At 46.4% G+C, this 22,243-nt stretch overlaps 1 protein-coding gene across 3 annotated transcripts in view; it reads right to left on the reverse strand.

Moving 5' to 3' along the window:
* Positions 1-22,243, reverse strand: part of palm2akap2 (palm2 and akap2 fusion) — a 207,062-nt gene that overhangs the window by 105,820 nt on the left and 78,999 nt on the right. For all 3 annotated transcript variants that reach the window (XM_045692696.2, XM_082960614.1, XM_045692695.2), the window contains exon 5: positions 1,844-1,958. In XM_045692696.2, the coding sequence (XP_045548652.2) occupies positions 1,844-1,958 (115 nt within the window). The remainder of the gene's footprint in view (positions 1-1,843; positions 1,959-22,243) is intronic.

Here is a 22,243-nt window from a genome sequence, read left to right on the forward strand (position 1 = left end):
CTCTCTCTCTCTGTGTAGAGTAATGAATGTTCTATCTTTCTCTCTGTGTAGAGTAATGAATGTTCTCTCTCTCTCTGTGTAGAGTAATGAATGTTCTCTCTCTGTGGAGAGTAATGAATGTTCTCTCTCTCTGTGTAGAGTAATGAATGTTCTCTCTCTCCGTGGAGAGTAATGAATGTTCTCTCTCTGTGGAGAGTAATGAATGTTCTCTCTCTCTGTGTAGAGTAATGAATGTTCTCTCTCTTTGTGTAGAGTAATGAATGTTCTCTCTCTCTGTGTAGAGTAATGAATGTTCTCTCTCTCTGTGTAGAGTAATGAATGTTCTCTCTCTGTGGAGAGTAATGAATGTTCTCTCTCTCTGTGTAGAGTAATGAATGTTCTCTCTCTGTGTGTAGAGTAATGAATGTTCTCTCTCTCTGTGTAGAGTAATGCATGTTCTCTCTCTCTCTGTGTAGAGTAATGAATGTTCTCTCTCTCTGTGTAGAGTAATGAATGTTCTCTCTCTCTGTGTAGAGTAATGAATGTTCTCTCTCTCTGTGTAGAGTAATGAATGTTCTCTCTCTCTCTGTGTAGAGTAATGAATGTTCTCTCTCTCTCTGTGTAGAGTAATGAATGTTCTCTCTCTCTCTCTGTGTAGAGTAATGAATGTTCTCTCTCTCTCTGTGTAGAGTAATGAATGTTCTCTCTCTCTGTGTAGAGTAATGAATGTTCTCTCTCTCTCTCTGTGTAGAGTAATGAATGTTCTCTCTCTCTCTGTGTAGAGTAATGAATGTTCTCTCTCTCTGTGTAGAGTAATGAATGTTCTCTCTCTCTCTCTGTAGAGTAATGAATGTTCTCTCTCTCTCTGTGTAGAGTGATGAATGTTCTCTCTCTCTCTGTGTAGAGTAATGAATGTTCTCTCTCTTTCTGTGTAGAGTGATGAATGTTCTCTCTCTGTGTAGAGTAATGAATGTTCTCTCTCTCTCTCTGTGTAGAGTACTGAATGTTCTCTCTCTCTCTCTGTGTAGAGTGATGATTGTTCTCTCTCTCTCTGTGTAGTGATGAATGTTCTCTCTCTTTCTGTGTAGAGTGATGAATGTTCTCTCTCTCTCTGTGTAGAGTAATGAATGTTCCTCTCTCTCTGTGTAGAGTAATGCATGTTCTCTCTCTCTCTGTGTAGAGTAATGAATGTTCTCTCTCTCTCTCTCTCTCTCTCTCTCTGTGTAGAGTGATGAATGTTCTCTCTCTCTGTGTAGAGTAATGAATGTTCTCTCTCTCTCTCTGTAGATGAATGTTCTCTCTCTCTGTGTAGATGAATGTTCTCTCTCTGTGTAGATGAATATTCTCTCTCTCTCTCTGTGTAGATGAATGTTCTCTCTCTGTGTGTAGATGAATGTTCTCTCTCTGTGTAGAGTAATGAATGTTCTCTCTCTCTCTCTCTCTCTGTGTAGATGAATGTTCTCTCTCTCTGTGTAGATGGATGTTCTCTCTCTCTCTCTCTCTCTCTCTCTCTCTGTGTAGATTAATGTTCTCTCTCTCTGTGTAGATGCATGTTCTCTCTCTCTCTCTCTCTCTCTCTCTCTCTCTCTCTCTCTCTCTCTGTGTAGATTAATGTTCTCTCTCTCTGTGTAGATGAATGTTCTCTCTCTCTCTGTAGATGAATGTTCTCTCTGTGTAGATGCATGTTTTCTCTCTCTCTCTGTGTAGATGAATGTTCTCTCTCTCTGTGTAGATGAATGTTCTCTCTCTCTGTGTAGATGCATGTTCTCTCTCTCTCTCTGTGTAGATGAATGTTCTCTCTCTCTCTCTCTCTGTCTGTGTAGATGAATGTTCTCTCTCTCTGTGTAGATGAATGTTCTCTTACTTTCTGTAGGTCTTCTATGGACCTCTCAGTCTTTCTCAGTCTCTCTCTGAGGATCTGTTCTTTAGCTGAGATTTGACACTCCTCGCTCTCCAACAGACCAATCTCTGACTCCAACCTACAATGAAAGAACAAAAAAGAACACATGAAAAATACATATTAATCGTCTTAAATGGATCAAATAAAGGCTTGGCATTTTTGAGTGGTCAAACTCAACTCCGGACCTTGAAGCCAGTTCCACCATTTTGTCGTCGTTCCCCTCTAATCAGGGACTGATTTAGACCTGGGACACCAGCTGTGTGACATGATATGATGAAGTAGGACAGAAAAGCAGCATGCTACAGACCTCGTAGGGTAACAGCTGAATGGCCCTGTCCTACACGTTAGGAAGAAAAACAACACATTCTCTGTTCCTCCAAATCCAGTGTAGAACAACGGAACAGCAGCACAACCCCGTGTGACGTGATGTTAGTATGAGCAGGCGAGGCCAGAGCAGGAGGCCTTTCTGGCAATGGCTCTGATTGGTGTAAAGCTGCCACTCCTGTCTGGCAATGGCTCTGATTGGTGTAAATCTGCCACTCCTGTCTGGCAATGGCTCTGATTGGTGTAAATCTGCCACTCCTGTCTGGTAATGGCTCTGATTGGTGTAAATCTGCCACTCCTGTCTGGCAATGGCTCTGATTGGTGTAAAGCTGCCACTCCTGTCTGGCAATGGCTCCGATTGGTGTAAATCTGCCACTCCTGTCTGGCAATGGCTCTGATTGGTGTAAAGCTGCCACTCCTGTCTGGTAATGGCTCTGATTGGTGTAAAGCTGCCACTCCTTTCTGGTAATGGATTTCATTAGAATTTGTTTAAAATTAGTTATTACTGTGTCAAAGACTCACCACAGACTCACCACAGACCCGCCACAGACCCGCCATAGACCCGCCATAGACCCGCCACAGACTCGCCACAGACCCACCATAGACCCACCATAGACCCACCATAGACCCACCACAGACTCGCCATAGACCCGCCATAGACCCACCATAGACCCGCCATAGACCCACCATAGACCCACCATAGACCCGCCACAGACTCGCCACAGACTCGCCACAGACTCGCCACAGACCCACCATAGACCCACCATAGACCCACCATAGACCCACCACAGACTCACCATAGACCCGCCATAGACCCGCCACAGACTCGCCACAGACCCACCACAGACCCGCCACAGACTCGCCATAGACCCACCATAGACCCACCATAGACCCGCCATAGACCCACCATAGACCCACCATAGACCCGCCACAGACTCGCCACAGACTCGCCACAGACCCACCATAGACCCACCATAGACCCACCATAGACCCACCACAGACCCGCCATAGACCCGCCATAGACCCGCCACAGACCCGCCATAGACCCGCCATAGACCCGCCACAGACCCGCCATAGACCCGCCATAGACCCGCCATAGACCCACCATAGACCCACCATAGACCCACCATAGACCCGCCACAGACCCACCATAGACCCACCATAGACCCGCCATAGACCCGCCATAGACCCACCAAACTCCAGCCAGTGGAGAGAGCTTTGTTCTCTTGTTGAAGTGATGGCTGTTGCTTTCACATCTAATACCACAGTAATCTGGAACGTTTCATCATTCCGTCTAATACCACAGTAATCTGGAACGTTTCATCATTCTGTCTAATACCACAGTAATCTGGAACGTTTCATCATTCCGTCTAATACCACAGTAATCTGGAACGTTTCATCATTCTGTCTAATACCACAGTAATCTGGAACGTTTCATCATTCTGTCTAATACCACAGTAATCTGGAACGTTTCATCATTCCGTCTAATACCACAGTAATTGGGAACGTTTCTTCATTCCATCTAATACCACATTTCTAAAAACCTGTTTTTGCTTTGTCATTATGGCGTTTTGTGTGTAGATTGAAGGAAAAAACAATGTAATACATTTTAGATTACAAAACAGAGGATATTTGGATATAACTCTGGATTATTTGGGACCAAACCAACATTTGTTATTGAAGTAGAAGTCCTGGGAGTGCATTCTGACGAAGAACACCAAAGGTAATAACATTTTTCTTATAGTAAATCTGACTTTGGTGAGTGCTAAACTTGCTGGGTGTCTAAATAGCTAGCCCTGTGATGCCGGGCTATCTACTCAGAATATTGCAAAATGTGCTTTCACCGAAAAGCTATTTTAAAATCGGATATATCGAGTGCATAGAGGAGTTCTGTATCTATAATTCTTAAAATAATTGTTATGCTTTTTGTGAACGTTTATCGTGAGTAATTTAGTACATTTTTTGTAAATTCACCGGAAGTTTGCAGGGGGTATGCTAGTTCTGAACGTCACATGCTAATGTAAAAAGCTGGTTTTTGATATAAATATGAACTTGATTGAACAAAACATGTATGCATTGTATAACATAATGTCCTAGGGTTGTCATCTGATGAAGATCATCAAAGGTTAGTGCTACATTTAGCTGTGGTTTGGGTTTTTGTGACATTATATGCTAGCTTGAAAAATAGGTGTCTGATTATTTCTGGCTGGGTACTCTGCTGACATAATCTAATGTTTTGCTTTCGTTGTAAAGCCTTTTTGAAATCGGACAGTGTGGTTAGATTAACGAGAGTCTTGTCTTTAAAATGGTGTAAAATAGTCATATGTTTGAGAAATTGAAGTAATAGCATTTCTAAGGTATTTGAAAATCGCGCCACGGGATTACACTGGCTGTTGCGTAGGTGGGACGAATTCGTCCCGCCTAGCCCAGAGAGGTTAACTAACCACACTGTCCAATTTCAAAAAGGCTTTACAGCGAAAGCAAAACATTAGATTCTGTCAGCAGAGTACCCAGCCAGAAATAATCAGACACCCATTTTTCAAGCTAGCATATAATGTCACAAAAAACAAAACCACAGCTAAATGCAGCACTAACCTTTGATGATCTTCATCAGATGACAACCCTAGGACATTATGTTATACAATACATGCATGTTTTGTTCAATCAAGTTCATATTTATATCAAAAACCAGCTTTTTACATTAGCATGTGACTTTCAGAACTAGCATTCCCACCGAACACTTCCGGTGAATTTACTAAATTACTCACGATAAACGTTCACAAAAAACACAACAATTATTTGAAGAATTATAGATACAGAACTCCTTTATGCAATCGCGGTGTCCGATTTTAAAATAGGTTTTCGGTGAAAGCACATTTTGCAATATTCTGAGTAGATAGCCCGGCCATCATGGCTAGCTATTTTGACACCCACCAAGTTTGGTACTCACCAAACTCCGATTTACTATAAGACAAATTGGATTACCTTTGCTGTTCTTTGTCAGAATGCACTCCCAGGACTTCTACTTCAATAACAAATGTTGGTTTGGTTCCAAATAATCCATAGTTATATCCAAATAGCGGCGTTTTGTTGTGCGTTCAAGACACTATCCGAAGGGTAACGAAGGGTGACGCGCCCGGCGCGTTTCATGACAAAAAATGTCAAAATATTCCATTACCGTACTTCGAAGCATGTCAAACGCTGTTTAAAATCAATTTTTATGCGATTTTTCTCGTAAAAAAGCGATAATATTCCGACCGGGAGTCGTTGTTTTCGTTCAAAGACAGAGAAAGTAAAATGGACTCTTCTCGAGCACGCGCCGCCAGTCTCATTGTTCTCAGATCGACCACTATCCAAATGCGCTACTGTTTTTCAGCCATGGCCTGCAAAGTCATCATTCAACGTTCTGGTGCCTTCTGACAGCCTATGGGAGCGTTAGAAAATGTCACGTTACAGCAGAGATCCCCTGTTTTGGATAGAGATGATCAAGAAGGCCAAGAAATGGTCAGAGATGGCGCTTCCTGTTTGGAATCTTCTCAGGTTTTGGCCTGCCAAATGAGTTCTGTTATACTCACAGACACCATTCAAACAGTTTTAGAAACTTTGGAGTGTTTTCTATCCAAAGCTAATAATTATATGCATATTCTAGTTTCTGGGCAGGAGTAATAATCAGATTAAATCGGGTACGTTTTTTATCCGGCCGTGAAAATACTGCCCCTTATCCATAACAAGTTAAGGACAACAAAGTCAAAGTATTGGAGTGGCCATCACAAAGCCCTGACCTCAATCCAAAAGAAAAGTTGTGTGCAGATCTGAAAAAGCGTGTGTGAGCAAGGAGGCCTACAAACCTGATTCAGTTACACCAGCTCTGTCAGGCGGAATGGGCCAAAATACACCCAACTTATTGTGGGAAGCTTGTGGAAGGCTACCCAAAACATTTGACACAAGTTAAACAATTTAAAGGCAATACTACCAAATACTAATTGAGTGTATGTAAACTTCTGACCCACTGGGAATGTAATGAAAGAAATAAAAGCTGAAATAAATAATTATGTCTACTATTCTTCTGACCTTTCACATTCTTAAAATAAAGTGGTGATCCTAAATGACCTAAGAATGGGCATTTTTACTAGGATTAAATGTCAGGAATTGTGAAAAACTAAGTTTAAATGTATTTGGCTAAGGTGTATGTAAACTTCCGACTTCAACTGCACACACACACACACACACACACACACACACACACAAACATTCCATATCTCCCAGAGGACCTGGGTTTGGGTTATTATTTTTGATGGCTAGCCAATCAGGAAACCGCGTTCAGAGGAACCCGCTCTGCCTCCTCCCTGGTCATTTCCTGCCATTGTTTAGTGCAAGAGGCTTCTAGAACGCCTCAAAGGTTCCACGGTCAGTAATAACAAGGAGGCTTCCTAAGATACCATCACTTAGTCCCCCCTATTACCTATATAGTGCACTACTTTAGACCAGAGATCCTATAGAACCCTATTACCTATATAGTGCACTACTTTAGACCAGAGCCCTATGGAACCCTATTCCCTATATAGTGCACTACTTTAGACCAGAGCCCTATGGAACCCTATTACCTATATAGTGCACTACTTTAGACCAGAGCCCTGTGGAACCCTATTCCCTATATAGTGCACTACTTTAGACCAGAGCCCTATAGAACCCTATTCCCTATATAGTGCACTACTTTAGACCAGAGCCCTATGGAACCATATTCCCTATATAGTGCACTACTTTAGACCAGAGCCCTATAGAACCCTATTCCCTATATAGTGCACTACTTTAGACCAGAGCCCTATGGAACCCTATTCCCTATATAGTGCACTACTTTAGACCAGGGGCTCACAGAGTTCTACTGTGATGGTCAACACCAACACCTACACCCATGGTCAACACCAACATCTACTCCCATGGTCAATACCATCAGCTACTCCCATGGTCAATACCAACATCTACTCCCATGGTCAATACCATCATCTACTCCCATGGTCAATACCAACATCTACTCCCATGGTCAGTACCATCATCTACTCCCATGGTCAACACCATCATCTTAATCCCTTGGTCAATACCAACATCTACTCCCATGGTCAATACCGTCATCTACTCCCATGGTCAATACCAACATCTACACCCATGGTCAATACCAACATCTACTCCCATGGTCAATACCATCATCTACTCCCATGGTCAACACCATCATCTTAATCCCTTGGTCAATACCAACATCTACTCCCATGGTCAATACCATCATCTACTCCCATGGTCAATACCATCATCTACTCCCATGGTCAATACCAACATCTACTCCCATGGTCAATACCATCATCTACTCCCATGGTCAATACCATCATCTACTCCCATGGTCAATACCATCATCTACTCCCATGGTCAATACCAACATCTACTCCCATGGTCAATACCATCATCTACTCCCATGGTCAATACCAACATCTACTCCCATGGTCAATACCAACACCTACACCCATGGTCAACACCAACACCTACTCCCATGGTCAATACCAGCATGTACTCCCATGGTCAATACCAACAGCTACTCCCATGGTCAATAGCAACCTGTACTCCCATGGTCAATACCAACATCTACTCCCATGGTCAATAGCAACCTGTACTCCCATGGTCAATACCAACATCTACTCCCATGGTCAATAGCAACAAGTACTCCCATGGTTAATACCAACATGTACTCCCATGGTCAATACCAACCTCTACTCCCATGGTCAATACCAACATCTACTCCCATGGTCAATACCAACATCTACTCCCATGGTCAATAGCAACAAGTACTCCCATGGCCAATACCAACATCTACTCCCATGGTCAATACCAACATCTACTCCCATGGTCAATAGCAACAGCCACTCCCATGGTCAATACCATCATCTACTCCCATGGTCAATCCCAACATCTACTCCCATGGTCAATACCAACACCTACACCAATGGTCAATACCAACACCTACTCCCATGGTCAATACCAACATCTACTCCCATGGTCAATACCAACATCTACTCCCATGGTCAATACCATCATCTACTCCCATGGTCAATACCAACATCTACTCCCATGGTCAATACCAACAGCTACTCCCATGGTCAATACCATCATCTACTCCCATGGTCAACACCATCATCTTAATCCCTTGGTCAATACCAACATCTACTCCCATGGTCAATACCGTCATCTACTCCCATGGTCAATACCAACATCTACACCCATGGTCAATACCAACATCTACTCCCATGGTCAATACCATCATCTACTCCCATGGTCAACACCATCATCTTAATCCCTTGGTCAATACCAACATCTACTCCCATGGTCAATACCATTATCTACTCCCATGGTCAATACCATCATCTACTCCCATGGTCAATACCAACATCTACTCCCATGGTCAATACCAACATCTACTCCCATGGTCAATACCAACATCTACTCCCATGGTCAATACCAACATCTACTCCCATGGTCAATACCAACATCTACTCCCATGGCCAATACCATCATCTACTCCCATGGTCAATACCATCAACTACTCCCATGGTCAATACCAACATCTACTCCCATGGTCAATAGCAACCTGTACTCCCATGGTCAATACCATCATCTACTCCCACGGTCAATACCAACCTCTACTCCCATGGTCAATACCAACAGCTACTCCCATGGTCAATACCAACAGCTACACCCGTGGTCAATACCAACATCTACTCCCATGGTCAATACCAACCTCTACTCCCATGGTCAATAGCAACAGCCACTCCCATGGTCAATACCATCATCTACTCCCATGGTCAATACCAACATCTACTCCCATGGTCAATACCAACATGTACTCCCATGGTCAATACCAACATGTACTCCCATGGTCAATACCAACATCTACTCCCATGGTCAATACCACATCTACTCCCATGGTCAATACAACATCTACTCCCATGGTCAATAGCAACCTGTACTCCCATGGTTAATACCAACATCTACTCCCATGGTCAATACCATCATCTACTCCCATGGTCAACACCATCAACTACTCCCGTGGTCAAAGTCAACTCACAAACAATAACATCACGCCAACGACCACCCTGTTGAAAACACAAACATCCTCTCTGTGGTCAGATGTCAATGTTCTGTCCTCCCTCCCTCCCCTCCCTCCCTCCCTCCCTCCCTCCCTCCCTCTAACCTTTTTTCTCACTCTCACTTCATTCTGCTCCCTCCTCTCTCTCACTCTCACTCTCCCCCCACTCTCCCTCCACTCTCCCTCCACTCTCCCACTCTCATTCCTCTCTCCAACTCTCCCTCCACTCTCCCTCCTCTCTCCCTCCACTCTCCCCCATTCTCCCTCCACTCTCCCTCCTCTCTCATTCCACTCTCCCCCCACTCTCCCACAACTCTCCCTCCACTCTCCCCCACTCTCCCACTCTCCCTCCACTCTCCCACTCTCCACCCACTCTCCACCCACTCTCCACCCACTCTCCACCCACTCTCCACCCACTCTCCTCGCCGCACGGACATCATCCATGACTGCTTCCCAAATGGCACCATATTACTAACATATTGCCCCTTTGACCAGGGGTAAAAAACACTGCAACATGTAGGGAACAGCGTGCCATTTGACCAGGGGTAAAAAACACTGCAACATGTAGGGAACAGCGTGCCATTTGACCAGGGGTAAAAAGCACCACAACATGGAGGGAATATGGTGCCATTTGACCAGGGGTAAAAAGTACTGCAACATGTAGGGAATATGGTGCCAGAGACAGAAACAGAAGAGACAGAAGAGACAGAAACATAGACAGAGACAGAGAATTCATGGCGCCATCTCAGAGTCATGTAAAGTCACTGTATAGCACTGAGCCTATCCCACATTCACCCAGGCATCTCAGACTAACAGGAGATCCTCTGCCTCTGCTTCCCTCTAGTGGTGCAAGTGAACACTACAACTTTCATAACGTCATCGAAACAAATTATAATTGTCACCTACTTGGTAAACAACATGTGTAGACTAACAGTGAAATGCGTATTTATGGGCCTTTCCCAACAATGCAGAATACAATATATAAAAAATTCTAACACTAGGATGAAAAAAATCCAATGTGCAGGGATCATATCACCTCCACCTTACCTGTCACCCTAGACCCACTTCAATTTGCATACCGCCCCAATAGGTCCACAGACGATGCAATCGCCATCACACTGCACACTGCCCTAACCCATCTGGACAAGAGGAATACCTATGTAAGAATGCTGTTCATTGACTACAGCTCAGCATTCAACACCATAGTACCCTCCCAAGCTCATCATTAAGCTTCAGGCCCTGGGTCTCAACCCCGCCCTGTGCAATTGGGTCCTGGACTTCCTGACGGGCTGCCCCCAGGTGGTGAAGGTAGGAAACAACATCTCCACTTCGCTGATCCTCAACACTGGGGCCCCACAAGGGTGCGTTCTCAGCCCCCTCCTGTACTCCATGTTCACCCATGACTGTGTGGCCATGGACGCCTCCAACTCAATCATCAATTTTGCAGACGACACAACAATAGTAGGCTTGATCACCAACAACGACGAGACGGCCTATAGGGAGGAGGTGAGGGCACTCGGAGTGTGCTGTCAGGAAACAACCTCACTCAACGTCAACAAAACAAAGGAGATCATCGTGGACTTCAGGAAACAGCAGAGAGAGCAGCCCCCCTATCCACATCGACGGGACAGCAGTGGAGAAGGTGGAAAGCTTCAAGTTCCTTGGTGTACACATCACGGACAAACTGAAATGGTTCCACCCACACAGACAGTGTGGTGAAGAAGGCACAACCTCAGGAGGCTGAAGAAATGTGGCTTGTCACCTAAAACCCTCACAAACTTTTACAGATGCACCATTGAGAGCATCCTGTCGGGCTGTATCACCGCCTGGTACGGCAACTGCACCGCCTGCAACCGCAGGGCTCTCCAGAGGGTGGTGCGGTCTGCCCAACACATATCACCGGGGGCAAACTGCCTGCCCTCCAGGACACCTACACCCCCCGATGTCACAGGAAGGCAAAAAATATCATCAAGGACAACAACCACCTGAACCACTTCCTGTTCACCCCGCTACCATCCAGAAAGCGAGGTCAGTACAGGTGCATCAAAGCTGGGACCGAGAGACTGAAAAACAGCTTCTATCTCAAGGCCATCAGACTGTTAAACAGCCATCACTAACACAGAGAGGTGGCTGCCAACAGACAGACTTGAAATCATTGGCCACTTCAATAAATGGAACACTAGTCACTTTAATAATGCCACTTTAATAATAATGTTTACATATCTTGCATTACTCATCTCATATGTATATACTGTATTCTATACTATGCTACTGTATCTTACTCTATGCCTCTCTGACATTGCTCGTCCATATATGTATATATTCTTAATTCCTTCACTTAGATTTGGGTGTATTAGGTAGTTGTTGGGAAATTGTTAGATATTACTTGCTAGATATTACTGCACTGTCGCACATAGAAACACAGGCATTTCAATACACCCGCAATAACATCTGCTAACCATGTGTATGTGACCAATAACATTTGATTCGATTTGGGTACGAGGTAATTGAGGTAGATATATACCTATTGGTAGGGGTGAAGTGACTAGGCAACAAGATAGATAGTAGACAGTAGCAGCGTATGTGATGAGTGTGGAAGTGTGTGTGTGTGTGTGTGTATGTGTGTGTGTGTGTGTGTATTGGAGTGCCAGTGTAAGTATGTGTGAGTGTGTGGGTAGAGTCCAGTGTGTTCGGTAGAGTCCAGTGTGTTGGGTAGAGTCCAGTGTGTGGGGTAGAGTCCAGTGTGTTGGGTAGAGTCCAGTGTGTTGGGTAGAGTCCAGTGTGTTGGGTAGAGTCCAGTGTGTGGGGTAGAGTCCAGTGTGTGGGGTAGAGTCCAGTGTGTGGGTAGAGTCCAGTGTGTGGGTAGAGTCCAGTGTGTTGGGTAGAGTCCAGTGTGTGGGGTAGAGTCCAGTGTGTTCGGTAGAGTCCAGTGTGTGGGGTAGAGTCCAGTGTGTTGGGTAGAGTCCAGTGTGTGGGGTAGAGTCCAGTGTGTGGGGTAGAGTCCAGTGTGTGGGTAGAGTCCAGTGTGTTGGGTAGAGTCCAGTGTGTGGGGTAGAGTCCAGTGTGTGGGGTAGAGTCCAGTGTGTGGGGTAGAGTCCGGGGGGGAGTCCGTGTGTGGGGTAGAGTCCAGTGTGTGGGGTAGAGTCCAGTGTGTGGGGTAGAGTCCAGTGTGTTGGTTAGAGTCCAGTGTGTTGGGTAGAGTCCAGTGAGTGGGTAGACTCCAGTGTGTTGGGTAGAGTCCAGTGTGTTGGGTAGAGTCCAGTGAGTGGGTAGAGTCCAGTGAGTGGGGTAGAGTCCAGTGTGTGTGGGGGGGGGGGGGTAGAGTCCAGTGTGTGGGGGTAGAGTCCAGTGTGTTGGGTAGAGTCCAGTGTGTTGGGTAGTGTCCAGTGTGTTGGGTAGTGTCCAGTGTGTTGGGTAGTGTCCAGTGTGTTGGGTAGAGTCCAGTGTGTTGGGTAGAAACCAGTGTGTTGGGTAGAGTCCAGTGTGTTGGGTAGACTCCAGTGTGTTGGGTAGAGTCCAGTGTGTCGGTAGAGTCCAGTGTGTTGGGTAGAGTCCAGTGTGTTGGGTAGAGTCCAGTGTGTTGGGTAGAGTCCAGTGTGTGGGTAGAGTCCAGTGTGTTGGTAGAGTCCAGTGTGTTGGTAGAGTCCAGTGTGTGGGTAGTGTCCAGTGTGTTGGGTAGAGTCCAGTGTGTGGGGTAGAGTTCAGTGTGTTGGGTAGAGTCCAGTGAGTTGGGTAGAGTCCAGTGAGTTGGGTAGAGTCAAGTGTGTTGGGTAGAGTGCAGTGTGTTGGGTAGAGTCCAGTGTGTTGGGTAGAGTCCAGTGTGTTGGGTAGAGTCCAGTGTGTTGGGTAGAGTCCAGTGAGTGGGTAGACTCCAGTGTGTTGGGTAGAGTCCAGTGTGTTGGGTAGAGTCCAGTGAGTGGGTAGAGTCCAGTGAGTGGGGTAGAGTCCAGTGTGTGTGGGGGGGGGTAGAGTCCAGTGTGTGGGGGTAGAGTCCAGTGTGTTGGGTAGAGTCCAGTGTGTTGGGTAGTGTCCAGTGTGTTGGGTAGTGTCCAGTGTGTTGGGTAGTGTCCAGTGTGTTGGGTAGAGTCCAGTGTGTTGGGTAGAAACCAGTGTGTTGGGTAGAGTCCAGTGTGTTGGGTAGAGTCCAGTGTGTTGGGTAGAGTCCAGTGTGTCGGTAGAGTCCAGTGTGTTGGGTAGAGTCCAGTGTGTTGGGTAGAGTCCAGTGTGTTGGGTAGAGTCCAGTGTGTTGGGTAGAGTCCAGTGTGTGGGTAGAGTCCAGTGTGTTGGTAGAGTCCAGTGTGTTGGTAGAGTCCAGTGTGTGGGTAGTGTCCAGTGTGTTGGGTAGAGTCCAGTGTGTGGGGTAGAGTTCAGTGTGTTGGGTAGAGTCCAGTGAGTTGGGTAGAGTCCAGTGAGTTGGGTAGAGTCCAGTGTGTTGGGTAGAGTCCAGTGTGTTGGGTAGAGTCTAGTGTGTTGGGTAGAGTCCAGTGTGTTGGGTAGAGTCCAGTGAGTGGGTAGAGTCCAGTGAGTGGGGTAGAGTCCAGTGTGTGGGGGGGGGGGGGTAGAGTCCAGTGTGTGGGGGTAGAGTCCAGTGTGTTGGGTAGAGTCCAGTGTGTTGGGTAGAGTCCAGTGTGTTGGGTAGAGTCCAGTGTGTGGGGGTAGAGTCCAGTGTGTGGGGGTAGAGTCCAGTGTGTGGGGGTAGAGTCCAGTGTGTGGGTGGAGTCCAGTGTGTGGGTGGAATCCAGTGTGTGGGGGTAGAGTCCAGTGTGTCGGGTAGAGTCCAGTGTGTCGGGTAGAGTCCAGTGTGTCGGGTAGAGTCCAGTGTGTCGGGTAGAGTCCAGTGTGTCGGTAGAGTCCAGTGTGTTGGGTAGAGTCCAGTGTGTGGGGTAGAGTCCAGTGTGTGGGGTAGAGTCCAGTGTGTTGGGTAGAGTCCAGTGTGTTGGGTAGAGTCCAGTGTGTGGGGTAGAGTCCAGTGTGTGGGGTAGAGTCCAGTGTGTTGGGTAGAGTCCAGTGTGTCGGTAGAGTCCAGTGTGTTGGGTAGAGTCCAGTGTGTGGGTAGAGTCCAGTGTGTTGGATAGAGTCCAGTGTGTTGGGTAGAGTCCAGTGTGTTGGGTAGAGTCCAGTGTGTTGGGTAGAGTCCAGTGTGTGGGGTAGAGTCCAGTGTGTTGGGTAGAGTCCAGTGTGTTGGGTAGAGTCCAGTGTGTTGGGTATAGTCAAAAAACAGTTAGTACAAAACGGGTCAATGTAGATAGTTAAACAGTTAACCAAATAGCTACTTGGACTAACTATGTAGCAGTCTTAAGGCTTGTGGGTAGAAGCTGTTCACGGTCCAGTTTGTTCCAGACTTAGCGCTCCGGTACCGGTTTCCGTGCGGTAGCAGAGGGTCAACACCGCCTGGTATAATCTATGGCTTGGGAGTCTGGAGTCTGACACCGCCTGGTATGGAGGTCCCAGTGATGTACTCGGGCCGTACGCACCACCTTCTGTAGCGCCGAGCAGTTGCCATACCAGGCGGTGATGCAGCCTGTCAACATGCTCTCAATGGTGCAGTTTTATAACTTTTTGAGACTCTGAGGCCCCGTGATAAATCTATTGAAAGAGGCGTTATGGCCCTGAAGCATTATGACCCTCCGTTTCCTATAGTCCACGATCAGGCTCTTTTGTCAGACCATAATGCTACAGCAAAGTGTAGTAGGTAATAGTATACAACAGATTGATATGAGCAATCACCAGTCAGATGGGGAGAACGAAGCTGCCCTGCGAGAAGCCTGATTAGATTGGCCTGCAGAAGAGGGAACTGGAACGCTGTGAGTGTACTGTACAGGCTTTCTGGATTTCCCTCAGCATGTGTAAGGAACTGCGTACCGAATAACTCCCTTCCCCCCCCCCCCCCACTCAGCAGAGATGAGGAGAGGAAACACCTCCTTCTCTCTTCTCTGGTTGGAGCCTCATCATCATCACTCACCCTGAATGTTAATACGGGGGCTACTTTGATCAGAGCAACTAGTTTCAATTGCAAGGCAGCGGAGTGAGAGAACAAAAGAGAGAGAGAGAGAGAGAGAGAAAGAAAGAGAGACAGAGAGAGAGAGAGAGGGAGGGACAGAGAGAGAGAAGAAGAGAGAGAGAGGGAGAGGCATTGGCAAAGGTAATGATGATTCCCTCCCATATGCTCCCCTCCCAATCCTGACTTCCTGTTCTCCTTCTCCCTCTTCCTGTCTGAATCTCCCAGCCGAGCTGATTGGTCTCCGAGGCCTCCGCTGTGTGTGTGTCTGTGTGTGTGTGTGTCTGTGTGTGTGTGTGTGTGTCTGTGTGTGTGTGTGTGTGTGTGTCTGTGTGTGTGTGTGTGTGTGTGTGTGTGTGTGTGTGTGTGTGTGTGTGTGTGTGTGTGTGTGTGTGTCTGTGTGTGTCTGTGTGTGTGGTGTGTGTGTGTGTGTGTGTGTGTGTGTGTGTGTGTGTGTGTCTGTCTGTCTGTCTGTCTGTCTGTCTGTCTGTCTGTGTGTCTGTCTGTCTGTCTGTGTGTGTGTGTCTGTGTGTGTGTGTCTGTCTGTGTGTGTGTGTGTGTCTGTCTGTGTGTCTGTCTGTCTGTGTGTGTGTGTGTGTGTGTGTGTCTGTTTCTGTGTGTCTGTCTGTCTGTGTGTGTGTTTATGTGTGTGTCTGTTTCTGTGTGTGTGTTTCTGTGTGTGTGTATGTATGTGTGTGCCAGTTTCCAAGGTTCACCCATCTAGTACCAGCTCGGATCCCACTTTGACCCCAGAACAACCTGTATTCTTCGTTGCATGAATTCTACAAGTCATAAATGTTCAACAGGGATGTTGGCCCATGCTGATACAATGGCATCACTCAGTTGCTGCAGATTGGACAGCTGTCCACCACCGTCACCAGCCTGGCAGCATGAGTCCATGGTCTCATTCTACTTACGCCAAATCCTGACTGCCATCAGCATGATGCAACAGAAACTGAAATTCGTCAGACCAGGCAATGTTTTTCCACTCCTCAGTTGTCCAGTGTTGGTGAGATGCTGTCTGTTTGTGGCCCGCCTGTTAACTTGCATGATTGTTCCCATTCTCCTTTCAACCTCTCATCAACCAGCTGTTTTCACCTACAGGACTGTTGCTGACTGGATGTTTTTGTTTGTTGCATCATTCTCAGTAAACCCGAGACACTGTCGTGCGTGAACATCCCAGGAGGCCGTTTCTGAGATACTGGATTCGGTGCACCAGGCACCGATCATACCAGGCTCAGATCATACCAGGCTCAGATCATACCAGGCTCAGATCATACCAGGCTCAGATCATACCAGGCTCTGATCATACCAGGCTCAGATCATACCAGGCTCAGATCATACCAGGCTCAGATCATACCAGGCTCAGATCATACCAGGCTCTGATCATACCAGGCTCAGATCATACCAGGCTCAGATCATACCAGGCACCGATCATACCAGGCTCAGATCATACCACGCTCAGATCATACCAGGCTCAGATCATACCAGGCTCTGATCATACCAGGCTCAGATCATACCAGGCTCAGATCATACCAGGCTCAGATCATACCAGGCTCAGATCATACCAGGCTCAGATCATACCAGGCTCAGATCATACCAGGCTCAGATCATACCAGGCTCAGATCATACCAGGCACCGATCATACCAGGCTCAGATCATACCAGGCTCAGATCATACCAGGCTCAGATCATACCAGGCACCGATCATCCAGGCCAGCCCGGCTCAGATCATACCAGGCTCAGATCATACCAGGCTCAGATCATACCAGGCTCAGATCATACCAGGCTCAGATCATACCAGGCACCGATCATACCAGGCTCAGATCATACCAGGCTCAGATCATACCAGGCTCAGATCATACCAGGCTCAGATCATACCAGGCTCAGATCATACCAGGCACCGATCATACCAGGCACCGATCATACCAGGCTCAGATCATACCAGGCACCGATCATACCAGGCTCTGATCATACCAGGCTCAGATCATACCAGGCTCAGATCATACCAGGCACCGATCATACCAGGCTCAGATCATACCAGGCTCAGATCATACCAGGCTCTGATCATACCAGGCTCAGATCATACCAGGCTCAGATCATACCAGGCACCGATCATACCAGGCTCTGATCATACCAGGCTCAGATCATACCAGGCTCAGATCATACCAGGCACCGATCATACCAGGCTCAGATCATACCAGGCTTAAAGTCGCTAGTTTTGTCCATTTCTAACGTTCAACGGAACAGTAACTGAATTCCTGTCTGCCTGCTGAGCCATCCTTTTTCATGAACGGGGGGTGTACCTAATAAACTGGCCAGTGAGTGTGTGAGTGTGTGGTGATGTAGTTCCACTCCCCTCCAACACACGCTGTAAGTGCCAGCTCTGTGGTGGATATCTGAGGAGATGTTCTCTATAGGAGAGAGAGAAACAGACAAGGTGGTGTAGGGATGTACATCAAGCATAAACCATATCCTCTAACACTAGACCTGCGGTATGTAGCATACCATATCCTCTAACAGTAGACCTCGGTATGTAGCATACCATATCCTCTAACAGTAGACCTGAGGTACGTAGCATACCATACCCTCTAACAGGAGACCTGAGGTATGTAGCATACCATACCCTCTAACAGGAGAACTGAGGTATGTAGCATACCATATCCTCTAACAGTAGACCTCGGTATGTAGCATACCATATCCTCTAACAGTAGACCTGAGGTACGTAGCATACCATACCCTCTAACAGGAGAACTGAGGTATGTAGCATACCATACCCTCTAACAGGAGACCTGAGGTATGTAGCATACCATACCCTCTAACAGGAGAACTGAGGTATGTAGCATACCATATCCTCTAGCTGGAGACCTGAGGTATGTAGCATACCATATCCTCTAACAGGAGACCTGAGGTATGTAGCATACCATATCCTCTAACATGAGACCTGAGGTATGTAGCATACCATATCCTCTAACAGGAGACCTGAGGTATGTAGCATACCATATCCTCTAACAGGAGGCCTGAGGTATGTAGCATACCATATCCTCTAATAGGAGACCTGAGGTATGTAGCATACCATATCCTCTAACAGGAGGCCTGAGGTATGTAGCATACCATATCCTCTAACAGGAGGCCTGAGGTATGTAGCATACCATATCCTCTAACAGGAGACCTGAGGTATGTAGCATACCATATCCTCTAATAGGAGACCTGAGGTATGTAGCATACCATATCCTCTAATAGGAGACCTGAGGTATGTAGCATACCATATCCTCTAACAGGAGGCCTGAGGTATGTAGCATACCATATCCTCTAACAGGAGACCTGAGGTATGTAGCATACCATATCCTCTAACAGGAGGCCTGAGGTATGTAGCATACCATATCCTCTAATAGGAGACCTGAGGTATGTAGCATACCATATCCTCTAACAGGAGGCCTGAGGTATGTAGCATACCATATCCTCTAACAGGAGACCTGAGGTATGTAGCATACCATATCCTCTAACAGGAGGCCTGAGGTATGTAGCATACCATATCCTCTAACAGGAGGCCTGAGGTATGTAGCATACCATATCCTCTAATAGGAGACCTGAGGTATGTAGCATACCATATCCTCTAACAGGAGGCCTGAGGTATGTAGCATACCATATCCTCTAACAGGAGACCTGAGGTATGTAGCATACCCTCTAACAGGATACATCCTCCTTCGTCTTCCATCTCTTCCTCCTCCTTCTCTTCCTCCTCCTCTTTCTCCTCCTCATCTGCCTCCTCCTTCTCCCACCTCCTCCTCCTGTTCCTCGCCCTCTATATTATCGCTGATTCCAGTAGAGATGACCTAGCCTGCTGTGCGTTGTGGAACATGTCGTGGTGTTATTGAATCTTAGTTGTATTAATCGGTTGACCTCTAGTGTGTATATTGTGTGTTAAGGACCAGAGCAGAGCAGAGCGGCCTGGCAGCACAGTTCACATAGTGTACATACCAAATAGCGCCCTATTCCTAATGGGCTCTAGACAACTGTAGTGCACTGCACAGGGGCTAGTGTGCTATTTGGGAGGCTGTCACAGATTAAAGAATGCAATGAATACAGAGGTCTGTCTGCTTATCATGGAATATATTACAGAGATCTGTCTGCTTATCATGGAATATATTGCAGAGGTCTGTCTGCTTATCATGGAATATATTACAGAGATCTGTCTGCTTATCATGGAATATATTACAGAGATCTGACTGCTTATCATGGAATATAATACAGAGGTCTGTCTGCTTATCATGGAATATATTACAGAGGTCTGTCTGCTTATCATGGAATATATTACAGAGGTCTGACTGCTTATCATGGAATATATTACAGAGATCTGTCTGCTTATCATGGAATATATTACAGAGGTCTGTCTGCTTATCATGGAATATATTACAGAGGTCTGACTGCTTATCATGGAATATATTACAGAGATCTGTCTGCTTATCATGGAATATAATACAGAGGTCTGACTGCTTATCATGGAATATATTACAGAGGTCTGTCTGCTTATCATGGAATATATTACAGAGGTCTGACTGCTTATCATGGAATATATTACAGAGGTCTGTCTGCTTATCATGGAATATATTACAGAGGTCTGACTGCTTATCATGGAATATATTACAGAGGTCTGACTGCTTATCATGGAATATAAAACACCATGCCTCTCCTCTTTAATCAACCTCTCCTTTCCTTCCTTCCTCTCTCTGTCTGCTGTGGAAGAACTGAGGACAGGTCCCAATGTAAGCTACTCACCATATTAGGTATCACTCTCACTCTGAAACATAGACAGAGAGACTAGATAAACACTGGAACACTTCCCTAGAATGAACTCTCAGGTCTAGTGCAGAACAATCATTACTTGGCCAACAATAGGGGTCGATCTGTTTGAAATGCCTGGGTCGGTTTCTGGTCCAAGTCAGTTCCTGCTCTGCCCGTTAACAAACATTGACAAGCTCATTTCTCTCTGCCTGGATGGCAAACTATCACACTGAATATAATACAGCATAAATTCCCAGAGATTTTATTTATCTCCTCTCCTCTCCTCTCCTCTCCTCTCCTCTCCTCTCCTCTCCTCTCCTCTCCTCTCCTCTCCTCTCCTCTCCTCTCCTCTCCTCTTTCTCCTCTCCTATCCTGTCCTCTCATCTCCTCCTCTCATCTCCTCTGTCTATTGTCATAAAATATATTTGTAATAATAATAAGCCTTTGCCAGGTTTCAACCTCATTTTCCTCTGTCAGTGTTCTGGTCCCCTGACTCTACTCACTGAGCTACCAGTCTGATGACACTACATTATTAACAAATCCTGACTACATTGTAGACTGAACTACGGTGTCCAGTAAAGGTCAGTGTTTGAATGCAACTTGGAATAGAAGAAAACACAAGAAATCAGTGGGATCTCGCATGTGATAAACAAAACTTAAGACGTCATTGATCACGTGTCTGAATCCTGGCTTAGGAAGGCCACCAAAAACCCTGAAATTTCCATCCCTAACTATAACATTTTCCAACAAGATAGAACTGCCAAAGGGGGCGGAGTTGCAATCTACTGCAGAGAAAACCTGCAGAGTTCTGTCTTACTATCCAGGTCTGTACCCAAACAATTCAAACTTCTACTTTTAAAAATCCACCTTTCCAGAAACATGTCTCTCACTGTTGCCGCTTGCTATAGACCACCCTCTGCCCCCAGCTGTGCCCTGGACACCATATGTGAACTGATTGCCCCCCATCTATCTTCAGAGTTTGTGCTGTTAGGTGACCTAAACTGGGACATGCTTAACACCCCAGCCATCCTACAATCTAAGCTTGATGCCCTCAATCTCACACAAATGATCAATGAACCTACCAGGTACAACCCCAAATCCGTAAACACGGCACCCTCATAGATATCATCCTAACTAACTTGCCCTCCAAATACACTTCTGCTGTTTTCAATCAGGATCTCAGCGATCACTGCCTCATTGCCTGCGTCCATAATGGGTCCGCGGTCAAACGACCACCCCTCATCACTGTCAAACGCTCCCTAAAACACTTCAGCGAGCAGGCCTTTCTAATCGACCTGGCCCGGGTATCCTGGAAGGATATTGACCTCATTCCGTCAGTAGAAGATGCCTGGTTATTCTTTAAAAGTGCTTTCCTCACCATCTTAAATAAACATGCCCCACTCAAAAAATGTAGAACCGGGAACAGATATAACCCTTGGTTCTCTCCAGACCTGACTGCCCTTGACCAGCACAAAAACATCCTGTGGCGTTCTGCATTAGCATCGAATAGCCCCCGTGATATGCAACTTTTCAGGGAAGTTAGGAACCAATACACACAGGAAAGCAAAGGCTAGCTTTTTCAAACAGAAATTTGCATCCTGTAGCACAAACTCCAAAAAGTTCTGGGACACTGTAAAGTCCATTGAGAATAAGAGCACCTCCTCCCAGCTGCCCACCGCACTGAGGCTAGGAAACACTGTCACCACCGATAAACCCGCGATAATTGCGAATCTCAAGAAGCATTTTTCCACTGCTGGCCATGCTTTCCACCTGGCTACCCCTACCCCGGTCAACAGCCCTGCACCCCCCACAGAAACTTGCCCAAGCCTCTCCCATTTCTCCTTCAACCAAATCCAGATAGCTGATGTTCTGAAAGAGCTGCAAAATCTGGACCCCTACAAATCAGCCGGGCTAGACAATCTGGACCCTCTCTTTCTAAAATTATCCGCCGAAATTGTTGCAACCCCTATTACTAGCCTGTTCAACCTCTTTCGTGTCGTCTGAGATTCCCAAAGATTGGAAAGCAGCTGCCGCAGTCATCCCCCTCTTCAAAGGGGGAGACACTCTAGACCCAAACTGTTACAGACCTATATCTACCCTACCCTGCTTTGCTAAGGTCTTCGAAAGCC

The sequence above is a fragment of the Salmo salar genome, chromosome 13 (assembly GCF_965601325.2).
Source record: "Salmo salar chromosome 13, fSalSal1, whole genome shotgun sequence".
NCBI classification, from domain to species: Eukaryota; Metazoa; Chordata; class Actinopteri; order Salmoniformes; family Salmonidae; genus Salmo; species Salmo salar.